At 38.1% G+C, this 21545-nt stretch overlaps 1 protein-coding gene across 6 annotated transcripts in view; it reads left to right on the forward strand.

Moving 5' to 3' along the window:
* The window catches only part of numb (NUMB endocytic adaptor protein), a 79019-nt gene that overhangs the window by 44695 nt on the left and 12779 nt on the right, over positions 1–21545 (forward strand). For 3 of the 6 annotated variants that reach the window (XM_057858719.1, XM_057858717.1, XM_057858714.1), the window contains exons 3-7: positions 6459–6533; positions 12767–12799; positions 14871–14945; positions 20158–20298; positions 20359–20563. In XM_057858719.1, the coding sequence (XP_057714702.1) occupies positions 6459–6533; positions 12767–12799; positions 14871–14945; positions 20158–20298; positions 20359–20563 (529 nt within the window). The remainder of the gene's footprint in view (positions 1–6458; positions 6534–12766; positions 12800–14870; positions 14946–20157; positions 20299–20358; positions 20564–21545) is intronic. The other 3 variants (XM_057858718.1, XM_057858716.1, XM_057858715.1) reach the window with 1 other exon arrangement.

The raw sequence follows: 21545 nt of genomic DNA on the forward strand, positions 1-21545 counted from the left end.
CAGGAAAATGAATTAAAGTGACAATCAAGGGAGACCTAAAGGATAGATGGTTGGATAGATCAAAAAAATGAATGATGAAATAAATTAACAAATAAATAAGCATAAAAATAAAAAATAGTGAACTGATAACAAGTTCCCTCTCCTCCTAAATAGAGCTACGACGTTTAGAGAGAATAGTCGTGCCCCTTGGATGTCGTTGAGACATATTCCGTTGTTCTGTCATATTAGCATACTTTGTCAGAGTTGCATATAGTGACGCTAATATAGCACTTTTCCACACATTGAAGGTTGCTTGAAGCGTTTTGTAATACTGTACTTAGAATATTTATGAAAATATAGATGTAGTTTTGGACTAACACGTGGCCGCAAAAGCTGTGTGGCCACCACCTTTTTCCGTATTAGTATGCATATAATGGAACATTTATGTCCTAAATTTATGTCATGTTATATACTGTATTTTTATACTTAACACATGTCATACATCAAATGGTTGTTTTGGCAAAAACTTAACACCACGGCAATACTATAAATGTGAATACTTAAATGTATTAATGAACAACGTGACCCACAACACTTGTGCATTGCAGAAACTACTGTGCTTGCAAAGAAATATGAGGCATGCTCATCCAGTGGGTATTTGAAATGTTGGAACCCGGGCCTTATTGTCAAGCCAGTTCACTGATGCGCACACCACACTCATGCTTTTCTATCATTTCAATGGAAGCGTCAATTTTTACTTTTTTTCACCACCTGCACTAACCTTCTTGGGACCCATGTTGAATTTTCTCCCAAGAAAATCCGCCGTGCTGCCGTCTTGCGAGAAAACAATGGAATTGCGGCGCTGTCATAAATCGTTGTATTTCAAGCATGTCGTCATATGTTGAGACAAATGACAAGTCGAATTCTATGTTGAGCGTCAAAAGGATCGAATGTCGATGTGTTCGTATGACGAGGTACCACTGTACTCAGGTGTGACTTACAGTCCAAAAACTAGTCGTTACAACACAACCAAATAAAAGAAAGAATACAAATAAAAAAATATCAAATAATAATAAGTTACAATGACTCTATAATAAAAGTGCCCTAATTATCAAAATGGAATTACAAAAATTGAAACAAAAACTGTTCTCATGAAATACATACCAAAATACACTGTATCCATTTTACACAGAATGTGTACAAATTTTGAAAAATTTGAAAACCGACAGATCTACCGATTGTTTAGTTTACATTTCAGCTGAAATAGACATGTGCCGATTACCGGTTTCAAGGTATACCGTGGTATGAAAACTGTTTCCAAACCGCAAAAATTTTCCGTCATACCGTCCCTACAGTATTAGCTATTTTTTATGTCCCAAAAATGCAGGGAGAAATCCCTCGCTTGCAGTTACAAGGCTCAACTCTCCCCGACCGGTGGTTGCTCGGTGTCAGTGAGTCAGTTGTGCTACACGGTGGCTGGAGGAGGTGAAACTCCTGAACTGAACCCACCCCACCGAAGAAAACTAACAAAGAATACTTCGGCTACAGGAAAGTTAGATGCCTGCAGCCTAATTAGAGGAGGAAGGACAACCAACATGTAAAGCATGTTTGCGGAGGATGGATGCCGAGGAGGCAATACCTCCAATATGATTTAGCATTTATACAAAATTAAACGTTAGTAATCACTATCATGAACGTTTCCCACCAGCTAAGAGAGTTAACTTCAGCGTGTTTAGTGTGTCTAGCGGTGGTAAAACATGTGGGGTTTTTTTTCTTTCTGTGTTGAGAAAGAGAGTGTGTCTATAAAATAAACATGATACGAGTCATACACACACGTGCTTTTTATGGAAAATAATTCCACTATTTTTGTTCTGATGGTAAAAATGTTGAGCTGTGGTTGTGGTTTTACACTCACCTAAAGGACTGCATTTATTTTATTTTTTATTTAGAGTATTTCAGTTATTTTTTTTGTTATTTTGAATTTTATTTTATTTATTTTACTTTTACATTATACTTATGTTCCAATTTGCTAATATGTTTTGAAAAATAAATCCTGTTCAATGGAAATTTTATTTATTTATTTTTTAAAATAAACCCAGACATTTTAAAGTAACACATTTTAGAGCTGTAATTGTGATACCGTGAAACCGTGATATTTTTGCTTAAGGTTATCATACCGTCAGAACCTCATACCGGCACATGCCTAAGCTGAAATAATAAGTGCTTTGGAAAGTGGTGCAAATGTTAACATTCCTTCAGGCCATTTAAAAACAATTGACTCAACCAAGATTTGTCGCAGCCCTATTTTTGCATCTTGTGCTTTTGTGGTCACACTTTGACACCCCCTCCACCGCCATGTCGTTGCTGTTCCCCTGCAACCTAACTTGGTAGTACCCCCCCCCCCCCCCCCCCACACACACACACACACATCTTCTCTAGGTGCTTCCAGAGAGGGGTGTGTGGGATTGGAATAGTTGCAGTGGAATTATCCGCAAGCAGGGTTGACCGCTCGACAGGGAAGAGGGAGGAGGGGCTGATCTTGGCTGTTTGCGGATCAAGTAGTAGCGCGTCGCCCGATCTGCTGTATTACAATGAGCTGCCTTACATGCGTCAGAGTCGGTCTGACATTTCGTCGACATCTCACTCACCATTCAAGGCCATTTAGAAAAAATGGTTTCATTGAAATGTGTTGCCAGGCTGCCAGAGGATGGTGATGGATGCGGTAAAAATCGCAAAGGAGCTCAATCGCAAACTTTATTGATAAGGGTACAGCACAACTAAACTGTATAGCACTTTTGTACATGAATGATAAAAACTGGATAATTGCTTATGTTGGGATGACTGCCAAGTGGAATCGATACTGGACTGCATTGTGTTGTTATTAGGCTTCATATGACTTCCTAACAATTGAAACATGTTTGAATATTGACTTTTCCAGGTTTGGAAAGCACTTTAGCTTTGTTCTTCTTTTTTGTTTGGAAAGCGTTTTGCCTTGTTTTTTTTCTTTTCTCGGAAATACAGGAAATTATTGTAACAATTGTTTTTTTTTGTTTTGTTTTTTTGTTTTAAGATTAACTGTGACAAACTCCACTCATTAATTTAAGAAAAAAAATATTATAATCTATGGCGATGACTTACTAATATATGATATACTAATATGTCATTGTGTTGGTCAGCGAGAGACATTTTACGGAAGCGTCAGTCACATGCCCTCCATCACGTCATGCCGAAATGCCAGACTACCCCCCGCCGTTCAAGCCCCTTTACACTACAGCCTAGGCACTTCGAAATTTGCTCGCATCTCACGGTGAACCACTCACGCACGCGTCGATTGTATGTATTGTTATGCACCATGACTCACGACCGTGTCGTCACGCTCTGGAAATAGTGCGGCCAGCCCACTAAGGTCAGGGTGGTCCGGTGAGGGTCGGCTTCACTCTCCAAAGATCTGCGAGGATACAGTAGGGTAAGGACTTCCTCTCTGTCTGCACAATGGCTTCTGGCAGTGACACACACAAGAAGGGATGCTGCCGAAAGGCCAGCAGAGGGGGAGGGCTCGTTCCTTACTGCTCCTGCGGTGCAGCACAGCCAGAGGAAACTGGGCAGGAACAATCTTGAGGAGTTGGCTCAGTCTCCCATTCAAATAGTGCAAAAGTGCAGCGTCAGGTCACCTTTGATTAAAAATAATTCATCTCTGCACATCCTCAAAAGTGGAGTTTTTTTTTTTTTTTTTTTTTTTTTATCTGTCTGGCACGAATGCAAACTTTAAACAATTTACCCATTCATTGCCAGCCCTTCTGAGTTCAAAGTTCATTGTCACCTGTACCAAAATTTGATCTTTCTCTGCCCTCAAGACTTGTTTGTCACAGATCAGAGTAAATTAGTGTAGCTGTGGAAACATATTATTTTCATGCAGTGTGAGAAATCCAATTCTCTTTTTTTTCCAAATTCAACCTGGGCTCATTCGTTTGTGGATATGAATCACATATATATCCAACGCCTCCGCAGTATCAACATGAGCCTTGTCTACATAGGCCTTCCACACAGTGGAAAAATGTCATTATTGTTCGAGACAACAAACAACACACGCGAACGAGCAATGGCAGACGAAGACACTGAAAATACCTTTACCTTTTTGATGTTAAAAAAAACAGGTTAAGGAAATGTTGGCTCCGGTAGCACAAAATCCTCAAAATTGCCACAAAAGTGTCATGGCGGAGACCTCTCAATGACCCTATTTAGTTTATTTTCTTCAGTTTTCCTTAAAAAAATTGAAAATGCAAGTGAAATTGGTTGACTTGAAATTTCAAGTTCTGACAAATATATATTAGGGCTGTCAAAATTATCGCGTTAACGGGCGTTAATTAATTTTTAAAAATTAATCATGTTTAAATATTTGACGCAATTAACGCAGATGCCCCGCTAAGACACATTTAAATGACGGTACAGTGAAACGCTCACTTGTTAATTGTGTTTTATGGAGTTTTGCCGCCCTCTGCTGGCGCTTTGGTGCGACTGATTTTATAGGCTTCAGCACCCATGAGCATTGTGTAAGTAATTATTGACATCAACAATGGCGGGCTACTAGCTTATTTTTTGATTGAAAATTTTACAATTTTTTTTTTTTAAAACGAAAACATTAAGAGGGGTTTTAATATAAAATCTCTATAACTTGTACTAACATTTTTCTTTTAAGAACTACAAGTCTTTCTATCCATGGATCGCTTTAACAGAATGTTAATAATGTTAATGCCATCTTGTTGATTTATTGTTATAATAAACAAATACAGTCCTGATGTACCGTATGTTGAATGTATATATCCATCTTGTGTCTTACCTTTCCATTCCAACTAGAGCTGGGAATCTTTGGGCACCTAACGATTCGATTACGATTCAGAGGCTCCGACTCGATTATAAAACGATTATTGATGCACCCCCCTCCTTTATTTTTTTTGTTTTTAAATGTTTCGTACATTAGTTCCAAAATTGTTCAAAAATCCTCTCAGGCTAAACCAAACTACTATTTCAGTATCAAGTTAACATATAACAGTAAACAAATATACAAAAATAACAGTAAATAAAAAAACTCCAGTCCCCATTCTGTATCAGCAGCTTTAAACTACATTCAATTAATTTAATGTTGTGAATCAACTGTTACAGTTGTTAAAATTGCTCCCGTTATTCCATAATTTCCCTTCTGTCTACTTTTGTCAAAGTTTTTAAACTATTTCATCATTTAAAGATAGATTCAAGACAAGATTCTGCCGATTTAGGAGTATTTTAGATAAAAAGTTAATTAGGTTCGCTACAACAGAGCCTTCTAGAGAGGTCTACTGCTTTAAGATGGCGGCTGTTTACTTACGCCAGAAAGTCTGTCATTTCGCATCTCTGTTCATACATGTTTTAACACCGACGTCGTCTGTCATTTTGCATCTAGTTTTACATATATATAATATCTACTGTAGCCGTATGTTTGTAGCAACGAGCAACTGGGCGTTGTTTGTAGCGGCTGTCGGACGCAGTCAGGTATGATTGTTTTTTTTCTTTCGCGGCATTGAGTTGAACATGATATTTACCCTCAGTCCGTTCCTCATTGCGTCCCAAAGACCGCGCTGACTGTGTTTTACTTCCACTTTACCTGGTATAATTCAATAATCGGAATTTGGGTATTTGTGAATCGTTCTCGAATCTTCCACGGGCGAATCGCGAATAATCTAAGAATCGGAAATTTTGCACGCCTCTGATTCCAACAATAATTTACAGAAAAATATGGCATATTTTATAGATGGTTTGAATTGCGATTAATTGCGATTAATTAATTTTTAAGATGTAATTAACTCGATTAAATATTTTTATCGTTTGGCAGCCCTAATATATATATTTTTTTTTTTTTTTTTTTTTTTTTTTTTGCAATGACTGAGTGGAACAGACATTGCACGTCACGATAGATTAAAATTTTTCTGCCGATTGCCATCGTACTTTGAAACGTTATATTTTCCTCTGACATGCACCGTGGAGATTTCCTGCCATGATGCATTCTACTCCCCAAGTGCTGGTTGAAAGAGACTATTGTGTTTTAATCTGGGATTAGGATTAAGTATATCTTTGATAGAGGACACAAGATGAGACACCGTGTTCTTTGGCTATTGTACTATAAGGCCAGTCTGCCTAATTCCTCTGGTCTCAAATTCAAGTCCTTACTCCTTCTTCTTATATTTCATGTAAACTCAATTTTATACCTCTGTCTTCCAGTAACGTCAAGTGATCGTCTGAACTAGGTCTGACCTTATGATTCCATTTAATTATGTGTATCAATCAGCGGTGCAGACATGCCAGGGGGCGTACAAGGCTCACTGAAATGGCCAACCTCATTGTACACTTTTATTATCACGGCTTTATTTAATCTCTCTCAACCGGCCTCGGGAAGCCTTTTCCCTGCCATAACTCACTTTGGTGCGTGTGTGTGTGTTTTCCCACAGTACTTGGGACACGTGGAGGTGGAAGAGTCGCGAGGCATGCACATCTGCGAGGACGCAGTCAAGCGGCTGAAGACGGTAGGTTTCCCCGGGAAAATCCCCAGAAGAAGAAACTCCTTCGACTTGTCTGCATGCTTCAGGTTCTCTTTCCTGGTGTTTCTCACTCGAGAGGCTGTTTTTCGTCAACTCCTACGACGCTCCGACATTCCCTTGGTGTCTTTTCCTCCCTCTCATTCTCTCTGGCGCGTTGATTCTGCCAAGGACAGTAGGGGGAAGGGCAGGATTGTGAACTCGTCCTCGCTCCGGAGTTAAGGCCAAAGTTCTGCTTCGTGTTTCTTCTCAGTGATCACAATTACAGGCAGGAATACTTAATCCATTTCTTTTTATAAAATTGAAATGATAAAAGTTATTTAAACAGTTAAAATGTACCCTTTTGGGTGATATATCAAAGAAATGGCATGCTTAGTTTAGAAAATAAAATTGTAACAATTATTTAAAAAAAAAAAAACAAAAAAAAAAACATTCTAAACAAGCAAAACTGAAAACTTTGAACCCTTTATCAGCAACTACCTGAACATGACAAATGTAATTATCCAAGCCTAAATGTTTTTTTGCTTGAGAAATGAACATATCGACATTTTCTGCAGGAAGCAATTACAGTGATCCCTCGCTACTTTGCGCTTCAAACTTCGCACCCTCAGTTTTTTTCCCAATTAAAAAAAAAAAAAAAAAATACAGATGAGCTATCCCGATCCAGTCACGTAGTCTCACTCTCACTGCTGCTTTTGTTGGTCAGGCAGTCGCTGTAGTTGCTTATTAATGTTAAAGATGATTGGCAGGCGTTAAAGTTTGATCTTGCAAGAGATGTTTTGAAGCCGAAACTTCAAAGCGTTGCATACGTCAATCATCGGTTGCTGTGGGAACTCATTGTGTGTAAGTGAGCAGCTTGAGTGGATTTGAGTGGACTCACTCAATGAAGCATTTAATAAAGACAAGCATTTAAAAATAATTCAATGGGACAATAACGTTTAAAACTTATCATAATTATTACATTTGAAGTGTTTAAAAAACATTTATTAAAATATGTATACATAAAAGTTGCTTTTTTTTTGTTGTTTTTTTTTTGTTTTTTTGTTTTTTTGGGGGGGAAAAAGTGGAAAAATATGTCTTCTATGTATCTCTTTCCAATGTTAAATCTGAATATATACATTGAACACACACACATTTTTTTTCTTTTCTTAACTTCGTGATTTATCACTAATCGCAGCGGTTCTGGTCCCCATTAATGGTGAAAAACAAGAGATCACTGTTCGTGGTTGCAGTGACAAAATATAGCTGATTTTCTTGTGTGCCGATTCAATATTCATCGCCTGATTGTGCTATTTTAAGTGGGTTAACATCCATGGGGCAATGTCAGCACAAATTTGGTTTCATCCACTTGCCTCTATCCATTGGGAAGTTTATCGGGGAAGCCAAAAAGTGTTACCCCATGCTGTTACTGGTGGTAGCGTCTCCTGCTTTCCGCAACCCCGGCACACGTTCCTCTCTACGCCGCCAGCCATTCGAGCTGGGCCGGCTCAACACTAGTGGAGTAAGAGGGTCTACTAACTCGGGCTTCTCGCTTGCATTTGTCATGCCTGTAATCACTACTCATTCTAAGCCCTGACTGTCCGACACTTAAAGCGTCAGTGCGGCACTCCCACAGAACTTTGGTTCGGCACACAACGTTTAGCTCGTGCTAGTAATACATTTCATGAGGGAAATGCAGAATGCTTAAAACAAAACTGAAATGCAGTGTTGTTTTTGCCAGCTATTTTAATTTTCGTCTAAGTCATATTTTACTCATTTCAAAATGTGTTAGTCTTTGTCTAGTTTTAGTCAACGAAAACTTAAATTTCGTCTAGTTTAAGAAGACACCGAGTCACTGCGTTAAATGCTAATGCTAACTCGAACGCTATACTAATGCTACAAGTTAGTTTAGTCTATGATGATCACTCAGCACAGACCTTAAAAGGCTAAAGCAACATGGCATTTCTTCTAGCCAAATTAAGAAAACAAAACTTACCAAGCAGCATCTGACACGTTTCACAAAAGGAGCCTGGAATGGGCACAGTACCGTGTGTGTGGGGCAAGGGGTGAGGGGGGAGGCGCAGCACGACACATGAGTGACACGGCCAAACACTGCTAAATGCATGCTAACTACACATACAACAAGAAAATATCACACGTTGTGAATTTATGACGGAAACTATGGCAAATTTTCATCTCGTTCTCGTGTAGTCAGACGACAAGTGGCATTCATCTCGTTATGTTTTAGTCTCCCAAGACACGTTTTCACTGCTTCATCGTGACGTCATTGTCAATATTTTCGTTACATACAAAACCGAAACGGTTCAATACATCCACGTGAAACATTACACTTCTAATAAATAAATAAATATTAATTGGGATTCAATACTAATGTCAAGCAGGGAAAATGCCAGGTTAGCTCATCAAGGATGCTTGTGTGTCCTTTCCCATGTAGTTTACTCACAGGCATTGTCCTGTTTCTGCTATGGCTCTCATACTGCCTCCAAAGGCGGAAAGTTGGCAGCTTTTAAAGCTTTGTGAGTGTATTCGAAGGGACAGCGCCGCACATAAATGTCCGTATCAGTCAGCAAACAGTCACACAGTCGAATGGCCTTAAGTGTGTGTGGTCTACAGAATGTACACACAAGGAGAAAAGAATCACACACACTCACAGGCCGATGAGTTCTACTACGTAATATCTCCCGCGAGCACATTTACGACACACCAGCAGCACGTATGCATCTAAAATACACTTGATGAGGTCACGTAGCGCTCGAGGCCACGCGCTCTTTTATCGTGATGGTGTCGTCGGACAACGTGGAGCCTGCCGTCTTCCTGCGAGCGCTGAATGTCTCTCTGCCCTCGACCTAATGACATTTCTTTGGCATGCACTGAGGCCCGGAAGCCCGGTAGTGGATGGACAGTCATGTCATTAGCATTGTATGTGTGTGTCTGTCTCAGTGTGCAGGCAGTGTTTCCAATGCATTCATCTAGGAGTGGCTATTATTATTATTTTTTTGGTTAATGTTGCAGTGTTGTTCAGATGTCGAAACCTCTTTTTTTCCCCTGCTCCTATTGTCTGGGAGAATATTGGCCAACTGCGGTGGAAAGACGCATGGTTGAAGTTAAAAAGATGTTCTCTATATGCAGATGACGCACTAAAATTACTTGAAGTATCAGTAGTTTAAGTAAATCTGGCCTGGTGCCAACTCCGTGTTGCTAAATGTGACTAAACTGAATTGATACTATTCGGCTAATGTTAATAGGTACATGCTAATATGTAACTGCTGACTACATTTTTCAGATAAGTTTATTGAATTATTTCCCTCTGAAGAGAAAGACACCTGATCGAGATGACGCTGGTGAAGTGCTATAAAACTTTTACTGACTCATGCTTAACCACACTGATAATGGTTCGTTTTTTTAACCCTTTCTTCCCCTTTAATGTTTGTATAATATACATTTCTGTTCATTACCTAAAAAGATATATATATGAAATAAAAAAGTACACTATATAATATTTATATTTTACAGTTTATATAATAAACACATTTAAAATAATGTCAAATTCATAAATTCGAGACATTTGTTTGAAACAGGTTGTTTATTTACTTATTTATTTAAACCAAGTGGCTACTGCGCTGTAAAAGGTCCTGGTTTATCTTCATTGGTGCTTCAACTAATTCACTGCCATTGACAACATTAGACGTCTAATCCATTTAAACTGGAATCACTGCTCGACTCTTCCATTTTAAACAGATTAGACATCTATCGCTGTCAATGACATTATAACATGATCAATCAAGATTTTATTTTTAAAGCTTTATAGCACCTAGTCGTCTAATAAAGTGTCCCTTTTACTTCTAACCTCCACCTTCATTCCTATCCAGAATTTATGCCCATGTTCATGCCTCAAAAAAAATCACAGATATTGTATTACTTTTTGTTGGTGTTGTATTTTTGTCTTTTTAAGCAGGTTTTAATTGTGCTGTTGCCCAGAAATGCTTCAATTCAGTCCACCTCGCCCCTCCCATCCCCAGCCTTTTAAGTCGTTTTCCCACCCTGTCTCTCAACTTGACTAACTACAGCTAACCAAAAGCTATCAGCATCATCATCTGCATGTGTCACTAACCACCTGACTTGCTGGTTAACATGTTAGATCATGCATTAACAGCCGGCGTGTAACAGGAGCGGAGTGGCACGCCTTTCCACGGCTTACTGGCGGGGCACAAGGAGGGAGGAGGGGATTAAGAGCAGAGACTAGCCTGCATCTGGTTTCTTTTTGGCGACCTTAACTTGACCTCCATCAGCCCCTCCCCTGCCTGCCGTATCAACACTTAGAAATAAGATTCACACCGCTTTTTGTCACATGTGAAAGAATCTTACTCTGGATCATGGTGGAACCTCTTGAGTTTACAAATACTAGTCAGTCTTGCTACGTATTCAGAGACTTTTCCACCTCTCTATTATTTTTCAAGAACTAACAATTTAACCCCTTTATAGGGCACTCATTTTACTCATTGGCCTCCGCGCCAATGGCACTGAAACATGAGCATTCACAGCCAGTCCTACACAGTTGTAAATAAAGGTGTGTGAAATTTACGATTCTTAGATAATTCGCGATTGGATCGCTGAAGATTCGAGAACCATTCACAAACATCCCTATTAAATATGCTAAGTAAAGCGGAACTAAGGCACAGTCAGCGATGGATACAAAAACGCCGACAGCCGCTACAAACAATGTCCAGTTGCTACAAACGTCGTCCACGTTGCTACAAACTACGCCCTCATAATGCTATGGTAGATATCACATGGCTATAGAACTGGACTATGGACTAGATGCGAAATGACAGACTCGGCGGCGTTAGCACATGTGTAGAAAACTAGATGTGAAATGACAGACTCGCCGGCGTTGGTAAACAGCCAACATCTTACAGCAGTAGACCTCTCAGGAAGGCTCTGTGGTAGCGAACCTTCCGAGCAAACCTAATTTACTTTTTATCTAAAATACTCCTAAACCAGCAAAATCTTGACTTGAATCTATCTTTAAATGATGAAACAGCTTTAAAACATTCACATGTCTAAAGTAGACAGAAGGGAAATTATGGAATATCGGGAGAATTTTAACAACTTTAATGGTTGATTCATAACATTAAATTAATGGAATGTAGTTTTAAGCTGCTGATACAGAATGGGGACTTTAGTATTTTATTTACTCTTTTGAACTGTTACCTTGATACTGAAATAGTATTTTTTAAAGCCTGAGAGGATTTTTGTACTATTTTTATCACTAAAGTACGAAACATTAAAAGCAGCTAATTGCTGGGGGGGTTGTGCATCAATTATCGATTTATAATCGAACCGTAGCCTCTGAATCGTAATGGAATCATGAGGTGCCCCAAGATCCACACCTTTAGTTGTAAATGGTAAATGGTCGCCCAACATTGTCGTTGGCAGGCAGTCAGTTAAATATTATGAAATTAAAAAAATATAAATTATAAATTAATAAAATGTTAATAAAAACAAAATGAAAATGAATGAAAACAGACGTAAGGCACTAACTTTGTGCTTTGGTCTGAGCGCAAAAACTAATTAGGTGAGTTTTTGTTAACAAGCTGAGGAGGTTCAACTCCAAAAAATCTGTGACTAGATACAATTTGCATTTTTAACCATCCTCGAAGTTTGGAGAAATAAAGTTGAAGCAAAAATGGTTTTGAACGATTGGGGCAATTCAAAGCTGGAATTTAGATTTTTGCGGAGAAAAATCTGCTATTTTATTCTTGCCATTTTGCAAAGACCTCGGTTACATGATAGGATTTTTTTTTTCCCTCCTTGATGCACAATTACAAAGTCCATTCTATGTTCAGAACTGGTTTGTTTGGTGTCATTCTTTTGAGCGCGGTTTGTCAAGGCTCCGCCTGTGACACTTCCTTCTCGTTTTTTTGGGTCTCAATTGATGTGTTCCTGTGTGTGTGTGTGTGTGTGTGTGTGTGTGTGTGTGTGTGTGTGTGGGTGTGTGTGTGTGTGCCTGTGGTTTTATGGTGCGCTACTAACACTGACAACATTTTGTGTACAATCAGCATCACTCATCAATCATGAATCGGCATAAACCAACCCAATCAGCCCCCAACCCTTTCCTCCCCATATGATTCTTCAGGGTAACATTGTCATACTTTGTTCACCCCCATCCCCTCACCTGTCCCGTTTGTTTTTTATTTTTTATTTTTCAAACAACCATCCAGGACAGGAAATTCTTCAAAGGATTCTTTTCCAAAGTAAGTCATTGATTTGTGTCCAGTCCGAGTGCCTTTCACTTTTCTCTCACCTTTAACAAGTCACCCTTTTTAAGGCCAGAACACGCACACGTGCGACAAAACACTGATGCATGTGCCTGAACTGGGCAGAGGTTTAGACCAGGGTGGGGCATTTAACCCTTTCAGGGACAGTGGTTACTACAGTGGACATCTTTTCAAAAATTGTCATTAGCTTTACTCATTCATTGCCAGCTCAGGTCACAGAGTATGTGTTGTGGTAGTTTGTAAAAGATTGATATTGAAAACACCTATTGACGGCAATGGACGTCCAATCCATTCCAACTGGGAGGTGCTGTAAGTGATCGTTCTATGGTTAAATTGCAGAGGTGGGTAGAGTAGCCAAAAATTTTGCTCAAGTGAAAGTAGCGCTACTTCAAAATAATATAACTCAAGTAAAAGTAAAAGTAGTCGTCCAAAAAATGTACTCAGGTACAAGAAAAAAAAAAAATTGGTGAAAAGAATACTTAAGTAATGAGTAACATTGTGAGTAACAGCTTGTATTTTTGTTGGATTTTTTTTTTTTCAAACAACTTTTTTTTCCTCTCAGCACAAACCTATTTATATGAACTGTTGTTATAATGACACTGTACAATAACCCATTACATAAACACATTGTCAAAGAAATACAAAAAAAAACATTGAATTGAGAGAAAAAGATTACATAAATGAAGCAGTATTCGTCCAAAGAGCATGTGTGCCCTCTAGTGATCAAAATAGTTCCTAGTTTAAATAGTGCAGAGTTCCTTCATAATTACTATTTTTAAACTAAAAGGATCATATCTCCGATTTTCCATGGTCAATCGGTGCCAAATAAAAACTGGGAGAGAGGTTAAAGTCCGCACTTTCAAATCAGGTTGAGGGCAGCGCTCTATATCAAATACTTTTTATTTTACATTTTTTACGGTGCTTTAAAGACAGCACAGGATTGAACAGGCTGGCGTGAAGATACAGTACAACGGCAAGATTGCGTCTTATTGGTGTAATGGAGTCATGTGATTATTGTTGCATCGTCTCATTGGTGAAATCGCTAGAGCTACACGCTCCTACTACAGCTGCTACAGCTACTTGTCATTGCTGGCAAATAAAATAGTAAATTTAATATGTAGAATAAAGAGGAAAAATTTAACGACTCTGTTGTAGCCAAAAGTAGTGGTGTAAGAGTAGCGTTTTTTTCCTCACAAATCTACTCAAGTAAAAAGTATGGCTTAGTGAAACTACTCTTAGTAGTACATTTTTCTCAAAAAGTTACTCAAGTAAATGTAATGGAGTACATGTAACGCTTTACTACCCACCTCAGTAAAAATGAATTGGACGTATATTTGTGTCAATGGCGGCCAAAGGGTTAAGGTACGGGAGATAACGAGATTTATATGACAAAACAAACAACAACAAAAAGTTGTTAAGTTACATACACACGGGCCACGCTAATTTGATTTTGTCTTTATTAATTTTTTCAAGTTTGTTATTGCTTTACTTTTAAGTTGTTTATTTAGAATTATTTATATTTTTATCACTCATAGCTTTTATAATTTGCGAATTTTAATTTTTTAAATTTATTTATTAGCATTTTTTTAAAAATCCAAAAATGGAACCTTCCATTGATTCATTCATTTTATTTAAATTTATTTATATGTATATTTTTTCATTGCCCATCGCAAAATATGTGTGGACAACACTGATACTACATTCAGGTGTCAAATGGGGGCCGCAAAATATTGTCTTGCTGGTTGCAAGTTTGAGACAAAAAAATAAGAAATGAAAGAATCATAATTTGTGCATGAAAGGGTTAAGTGTTGGTGTGAGTGCGACTGGTGATAACAGTTTCTTCCTCATGCTGGCGCTAGCGAGCGTCCACTACACATGCACTTGTGCACCATTGTCGTCACTGTTCTAACAGGGCACCCAAGCAACGACCTTCTTGTTTCTTTCCTTCTGATTGGTTTGAATGGCACAGCAATTTTATTGTGGTTGACTAAGGGTGTTTTTGTGTTGACTAAAATGCATCTCTTATTTTCTTTCTTCCCATACGTAGGCTGGGAAGAAGGCAGTGCGCGCAGTGCTTTGGGTGTCAGCAGACGGTCTCCGTGTGGTTGACGACAAAACTAAGGTGAGAAAACGCACCTGATAGTAGAGCTGGGTGAGGAGGGTGAGTTTACCAACTCATTCAAGTTGTCGCCACCTAGCATAGGTGTAAGTGAAGTTTGATTATAAAGAAAAAAAAAATCAACCTTCCATGTTTTTTATTCATAGATACTGTATGTGGTTCCAAGCTTATTTTTTTTAATTTTTTTTAATTTTTTTTGCTTCACCTCACATTTATACAGGGTGTTCCAAAATGGTTGACTCCATTCTAAATGCCCATATCTCGGAAACTACTTGATGGATCTTAATGAAACTAAATGCACTTTATGTTGAAGGTCATAGGTTTTATTAGTTAAATTTACAAAGAAAAGTCCAAATATTTGTAGGTTCTATGATTTTCATAAATGTTCAATATGAGCGCCACCTGTGACTCTGCACACGTCAAGTCGGTATTCGAGCTCGTGACAAAATCGCTGAAATTTCTTGAAATTTTTGGTGCCAAGTCCTAATTTGTTTTGTAGTTGGTGCCTTCTTTGCAAAATTTGTGAAGGCACGCTGCACTGTCTTCGGTGACTGTGTCCGAGCATACTCTAACACGCAAAATTTCTTTTCTTTTGAAGTGAACAGCATTTCTTTACCTGAAAAGATAGAAATGCCAAACGTTACACACAAAAACTTGAAACGTTTCTCGACAAGCTGTGAAAATTTGAGGTCATTCCAACGAAAATTGTCAAAATTATTGGCCTATGAAATGGGGTCAAACATTTTGGAACATCCTGTACTTGTTTTGACAAACTGGACATTTTTTAAAAGAAGATCAGTGAACAAAAGATCACTTATTTTCATTCTATGTGTATTGATGGGGAAGTATTTTAAAATAAGAATGTGAAAGAAAAGCTTGTTTTGTCATGACAAATACAACAAAAACCATGTCGGTTCAAAATCAAGAGGCAAAACCTGTTTTGATTGCCCCTTTTTCACCGGTTTGATCTGTATTTATCAAGTCTTTGAAATATTTGATTAACTTTCACATAACACATACATATATAGGTTTATACCATTGTTCAATATTCCCAAAAAAGATTTAATCTGCAGTGGCTCAAATAAACATCCAAGCTATTTTTTTAAAAATTGTATTTAAACAATCACAAACATACAAAACAAACAGCACAAAAATCTGAGATATTTTGGTATGTCACTAGGCACTTCAAAATTCATTTAAAACCTCCGTACTAGTTGAGTCATGAGCATTAAAAGTTAATGCACTTGTAAGAACAAACTGCAAGTCATCTGATGTTACACTGACATCTGCTGGTAAAATTCAAAACTACTTGCTTTTTTTTTTTTTTTTTTTTTTTTTTTAAATTATGGTTTTCATATATAAAAAAGATAATAGAACCAAATCAATTATCACATGAATAAATACATTCTGAAATTTATATATATATAACCACAAGCGCACCAGCCCCAATCAATTGCTTTTTTCGTGCATGAGCTGTTGTCAATTATAGACAATTTATGAAATAATTCTATTCATTTTATTTTTGATATTTCAAAAATAAGAGCAACCTTATTATTTTATTAGTACTGTCAAGAGATTAAAATATTTTAATCACGATTGATCACATTTTTTTTATAGTTAACTCGCACTTTTTTTGTAAAAAAAAAAAAAAAAGAAATCCTTCATTTTTTTGTGTCCCATTTTATACAGTTTGAATACTCGTGCTGTCGAGCTATAAATTTTATTAATCCCATGCAGTCCATAGTTAACACTTTTTTTCAGTTAATACAAAAATGATTATACACATATTTTAAGTTTAGCACTATTAGCAATGGAGTTAACCAATGGGCTTACCTTGCATAATTTAAATTTAAGCCTCATTAAAAACAAGAAAGAGTTGGATTTACTTTACACTTGTAAAGATGAATTAAACATCCATTTCCCCCAAATAACTTAAAATAAAAGGGCGACATGGAGGAAGAATGGATGGCATGTTCACTCACAAGGTCAAAGTTTCAACCCCAGGTCCTGCATGGAGTTTGCTTGTTTTTGGGTATAATAACACTTTTCTTTCATATATATTTATTGTATATACTTCACAATTCCATATACATGTATACTTTAATGAAATATATAATTTGTTATCTTTGGTTTGATAATTTTTATGAAATAAAATCCTCATATTCGTTCAGTTTATCTGCATATTGCAATTCAATAAATGACAATGAATGACCCAATCCTAAGAGTGCCACATTTTGGGCTACAATGCCAAAGTTACGTTTCGCCTGACATGGAGATTTTACCTCGATCCTCCGTGTGCTTTTGCCCTTATATAGTGAGTCTCGAGCGCCCACGAGAGCTGCACAAGGCGACAAGAGGTTAAGCGTTGTGTCCTTGTTTCATGAGCATCTTGTCTTGAATTCCAAACTATGGGGTGAGGGAAGGGCCAAAATTTATCACGTGTGAAAAAAAATTAACAGGGTCAAAGGGGGTTGCCAGCACTAACATAAATCTTTTCTTATATACTGGTCCTTCTAAAAAAAATTTGCATATTGTGATAAAGTTCATTATTTTTGTAATGTACTGATAAACATTAGACTTCATATATTTTAGATTCATTACACACAACTGTAATGTAGTCCAAGCCTTTTATTGTTTTAATATTGATGATTTTGGCAAAAAAGTAAAGAAAAAACAAAAATCCCTATCTCAAAAAATTAGCATATCATGAAAAATTACTCTAAAGAAGCTACTACCCTAATCATCTGAATCAACAAATTAACTCAAAACCCCTGCGAAAGATTCCTGAGGCTTTTAAAAACTCCCAGCCTGATTCATGGTTGTGATGCACGCACCAGAGTGGCGGAAGGTGCTTGGGGCGCATAGTGGACAGGAAGTGCTGCCTCCAGCGCCGCTCCAGTTCCATCAGGCCCTGCCAGCCTCGCCGGGCGTAGCCACGCACCACCTTCAGGCTGTGAGGCACGTACGCCTCGTTCAAAATCCTAAAGACAAGAACCGCTCTTTAGTCAAAGCCTGGTCCGGTTTGAAACCACATTTTGGAAAAATCAGCGGTAGTGTTTTGCCTAAAAGGGATCCTCTACCTTAAATACATGTGGGCTCTAATAAACCACAATTGTTCTCTTGTACTAAAATATGTTGTTAGAAACACATAAAATGTTAAATCAATGGCAATATTTCATAATATTTAGTACATATTTTGACCGATAGTTAGCGCCATGTTTTGCGGGCTCGCAGTGATGAGTACCCACAGTCAGTGATTGTCTGGGGTGCCATGTCAGCTGCTGGTGTTGGTCTACTGTGTTTTATCAAGGGCAGGGTCAATGCAGCTAGCTATCATTTTTGGAGCACTTCATGCTTCCATCTGCTGAAAAGCTTTATGGAGAGGAAGATTTCATTTTTCAGCACGACCTGGCACCTGCTCACAGTGCCAAAACCACTGGTAAATGGTGTACTGACCATGGCATTACTGTGCTTAATTGGCCTACCAACTCTCCTGACCTGAACCCCATAGAGAATCTGTAGAATATTGTGATGAGGAAGTTGAGAGACACCTGACCCAACACTGTGGATGAGCTTAAGGCCGCTATCGAAGCATCCTGGGCCTCCATAACACCTCAGCAGTGGCACAGGCTGATTGCCTGCATGCCATGCCGCATTAAAGCAGTCATTTCTACAAAAGGATTTCCGACCAAGTATTGAGTGCATAGCTGATATAATTAATTGAAGGGTGACTTTTTTTGTATTAAAAAACACTTTTTTTGTATTGGTCGGATGAAATATGCTATTTTTTTAGATAGGGATTTTTGTTTTTTCTTGACTTTTTTGCCAAAATCATCAATATTAAAACAATGAAAGGCTTGCTCTACTCTAGTTGTGTGTAATGAATCTAAAATATATGAAAGTCTAATATTTATCAGTACATTACAGAAAATAATAAACTTTATCACAATATGCTATTTTTTTTAGAAGGACTAGTAGTGTATATACATCATTCATCATTATTGTATTTTTTTATTTCTTTATATTTTTAATAAGTAAAATCATAAATTAAGAAACATAAAATTAATGCACGAAAAATGACTAATAACAATAGAATTACACTCTGGTTAAGGCACCGTTGACATTCTGAAGTTGATAGTTTTTTTTTTTTTTTTTTTTAAGTCATAGTACAGATATTTACTCATTGCCGTATATATTGATAGACGGCCGATTAATTTAAACTTGGAGGACTGCCTTTGAATGTTTGTTTTGTGAATGTTTCATTGCCATTGATGGCCCTTGACATTGCCACCCTCTCCCGTTCCAAATGGATTGAAGGTCTAGCGGCATCAATTGCAGCCAATTTGTTAAATGAGTATGCTATAAAGCAGGGGTGTCCAAACTTTTTGTAAAGGGGGCCAGATTTGGTGTGGTAAAAATGTGGGGGGCCGACCTTGGCTGACGTCCTTTACGTAGAACAATATATTTAAGCAAATTTTAGCAAGCCATTCTGTGTGTCACATTTGCTTTATTATTTTTTTAAAATAATAATTTCAACAATCTCGGAACTAGCCTTTGTGGTGTTCTGTTCAGTCTCTCGGGCTCTTGCGAAATACTGCTACTGTGAAATTAAACTAGATTCAAGTTGCTTCAATTTCTCGCTGAGTGTCTTCCCTGTAATCTTGTCGTACATGTCAGCGTGTCTTTTTTGGTAATATCGCCTCACATTGAAGTCTTTAAAAATAGCGACTGTCTCTTTGCAAATGAGGCAGGCACAGTTGTTGCGTATTTTAGTAAAGAAATAGCCCAATTTCCAACTATCCTTGAAGCGTCGGCCGTCGCAGTCAACTTTTTTTTTTTTTGTTGACTCTCGCCATTTTAGAAAATTGGAATTAAAGGGTCACACAGGGTAATTTTGCTTCGAGTGCTGCTGCCTTTCGGTGGGAAAATGAGGAGCAGCATTTAGTGTGTGAACTACTTCATATGCTGGTAGCTGTACTGCTGACTGATTTATTAAGTCTCTGTGCGGGCCAGACGTTATTGATTTTATGACAGGGGCTGGGGGCCGGATGAAATTTGACCACGGGCCGCATTTGGCCCCCGGGCCGGACTTTGGACATGTCTGCTATAAAGGCTTAAACTTGGATCTCAATATACAACCGGTTTTCGAATACAAAATAAATGAATGAATCTTTTTAATTTGATGATGGAACTGACTGACACTTTTTTTCTATAGGACTTGATACTAGACCAGACGATTGAGAAGGTGTCATTTTGTGCGCCGGACCGGAACTTCGAGAGAGCATTTTCGTACATCTGCAGGGACGGGACGACGCGGCGCTGGATATGCCACTGCTTCATGGCCATCAAAGACTCGGTACTTAGAACGCCGGGGGGAAAAGCCTGAATATTTGATGTAAACATGCTATACATGTAGGGAGAGCGGCTCAGTCATGCCGTGGGCTGCGCCTTCGCCGCTTGCCTGGAGCGCAAGCAAAAGCGGGAGAAAGAGTGCGGCGTCACGGCCACATTTGACGCCAACAGAACCACCTTTACCCGCGAGGGCTCCTTCCGTGTCACCACTGCCACGGAGGCAGCTGAGCGGGAGGAAGTCATGAGGCAGCTGCAGGACTCTAAAAAAGGTTTGTCGCTGTTCTATTTTAAAGTCTCATATGATGATAGGAATATGTTATAGGGTTTCTAGTAGATAATTTCTGTTGACTAACAAAGTGGTTCTCAAAAAAAGAATATTTGGCTTTCCAAATACCACAATCATGGTCAACATTAACTCACTGATTGCCATTGACGGCGCGAGACGCCCTATCCACTTTGACGGGGATCATTAGCTCTCAAACCTCCCAGTCAAAATTGACTGGACATCTAGCGCTGTAAATGGCATCGAAACATGAGCATTCACTGCCATTGCTCCCTATTCAAAAGAATTTGTCGTCTATGGCTGTTATAGGTATTGCAATATAATCATTAGACAGTAAAATAGAAATTATAATCTAAATTTAAACTAATAACAAGTTAAAATCGTTTTCTAAAAATACACTGGTCGACAAAAACCATGTTTATGACAACTCCAGACACAGAAGACTGTGCTTTACTGAACTACATTAGTTTACATAAACTGGATCAAATTAAATTGTAATTGATCAAAGCACTGCATTGGATGAAATATAGAACTTTATAGTATAGTCTATAGCATACCACACGAGAGTGCCCTCGTACTACTGATGCTATATCCCCCCACCCCCTCACCGCAGTCAGCAGGGTGGCGCAGAGGTTAGTGCTCCTGCCTCACAATGAGAAGATCCAAACATCACATACGTATAATGGTGAATTTAGCTGTCTTTAATGGTTCGTTCATTAGTTACAAAAAAGTACAAAAATCCTCTCGTGCTTAAATAAACTACTATTTCAGTATCAAGTTAACAGTTCAAAACTGTAAATAAGATACTCAAGTCATTCTGTATCAACAGAATTGTAGCATTTTGCAGAAATACATTAATTTTATTCAATCAAATGTGCACTCAGGTATAAACGAAAGACAATGTGTACTACTACTTCAGTACAAATGGCTAAAAAGTGCTTTTCTGCTTTTTAGGTTGTGTAAACATG

The sequence above is a fragment of the Corythoichthys intestinalis genome, chromosome 15 (assembly GCF_030265065.1).
Source record: "Corythoichthys intestinalis isolate RoL2023-P3 chromosome 15, ASM3026506v1, whole genome shotgun sequence".
NCBI classification, from domain to species: Eukaryota; Metazoa; Chordata; class Actinopteri; order Syngnathiformes; family Syngnathidae; genus Corythoichthys; species Corythoichthys intestinalis.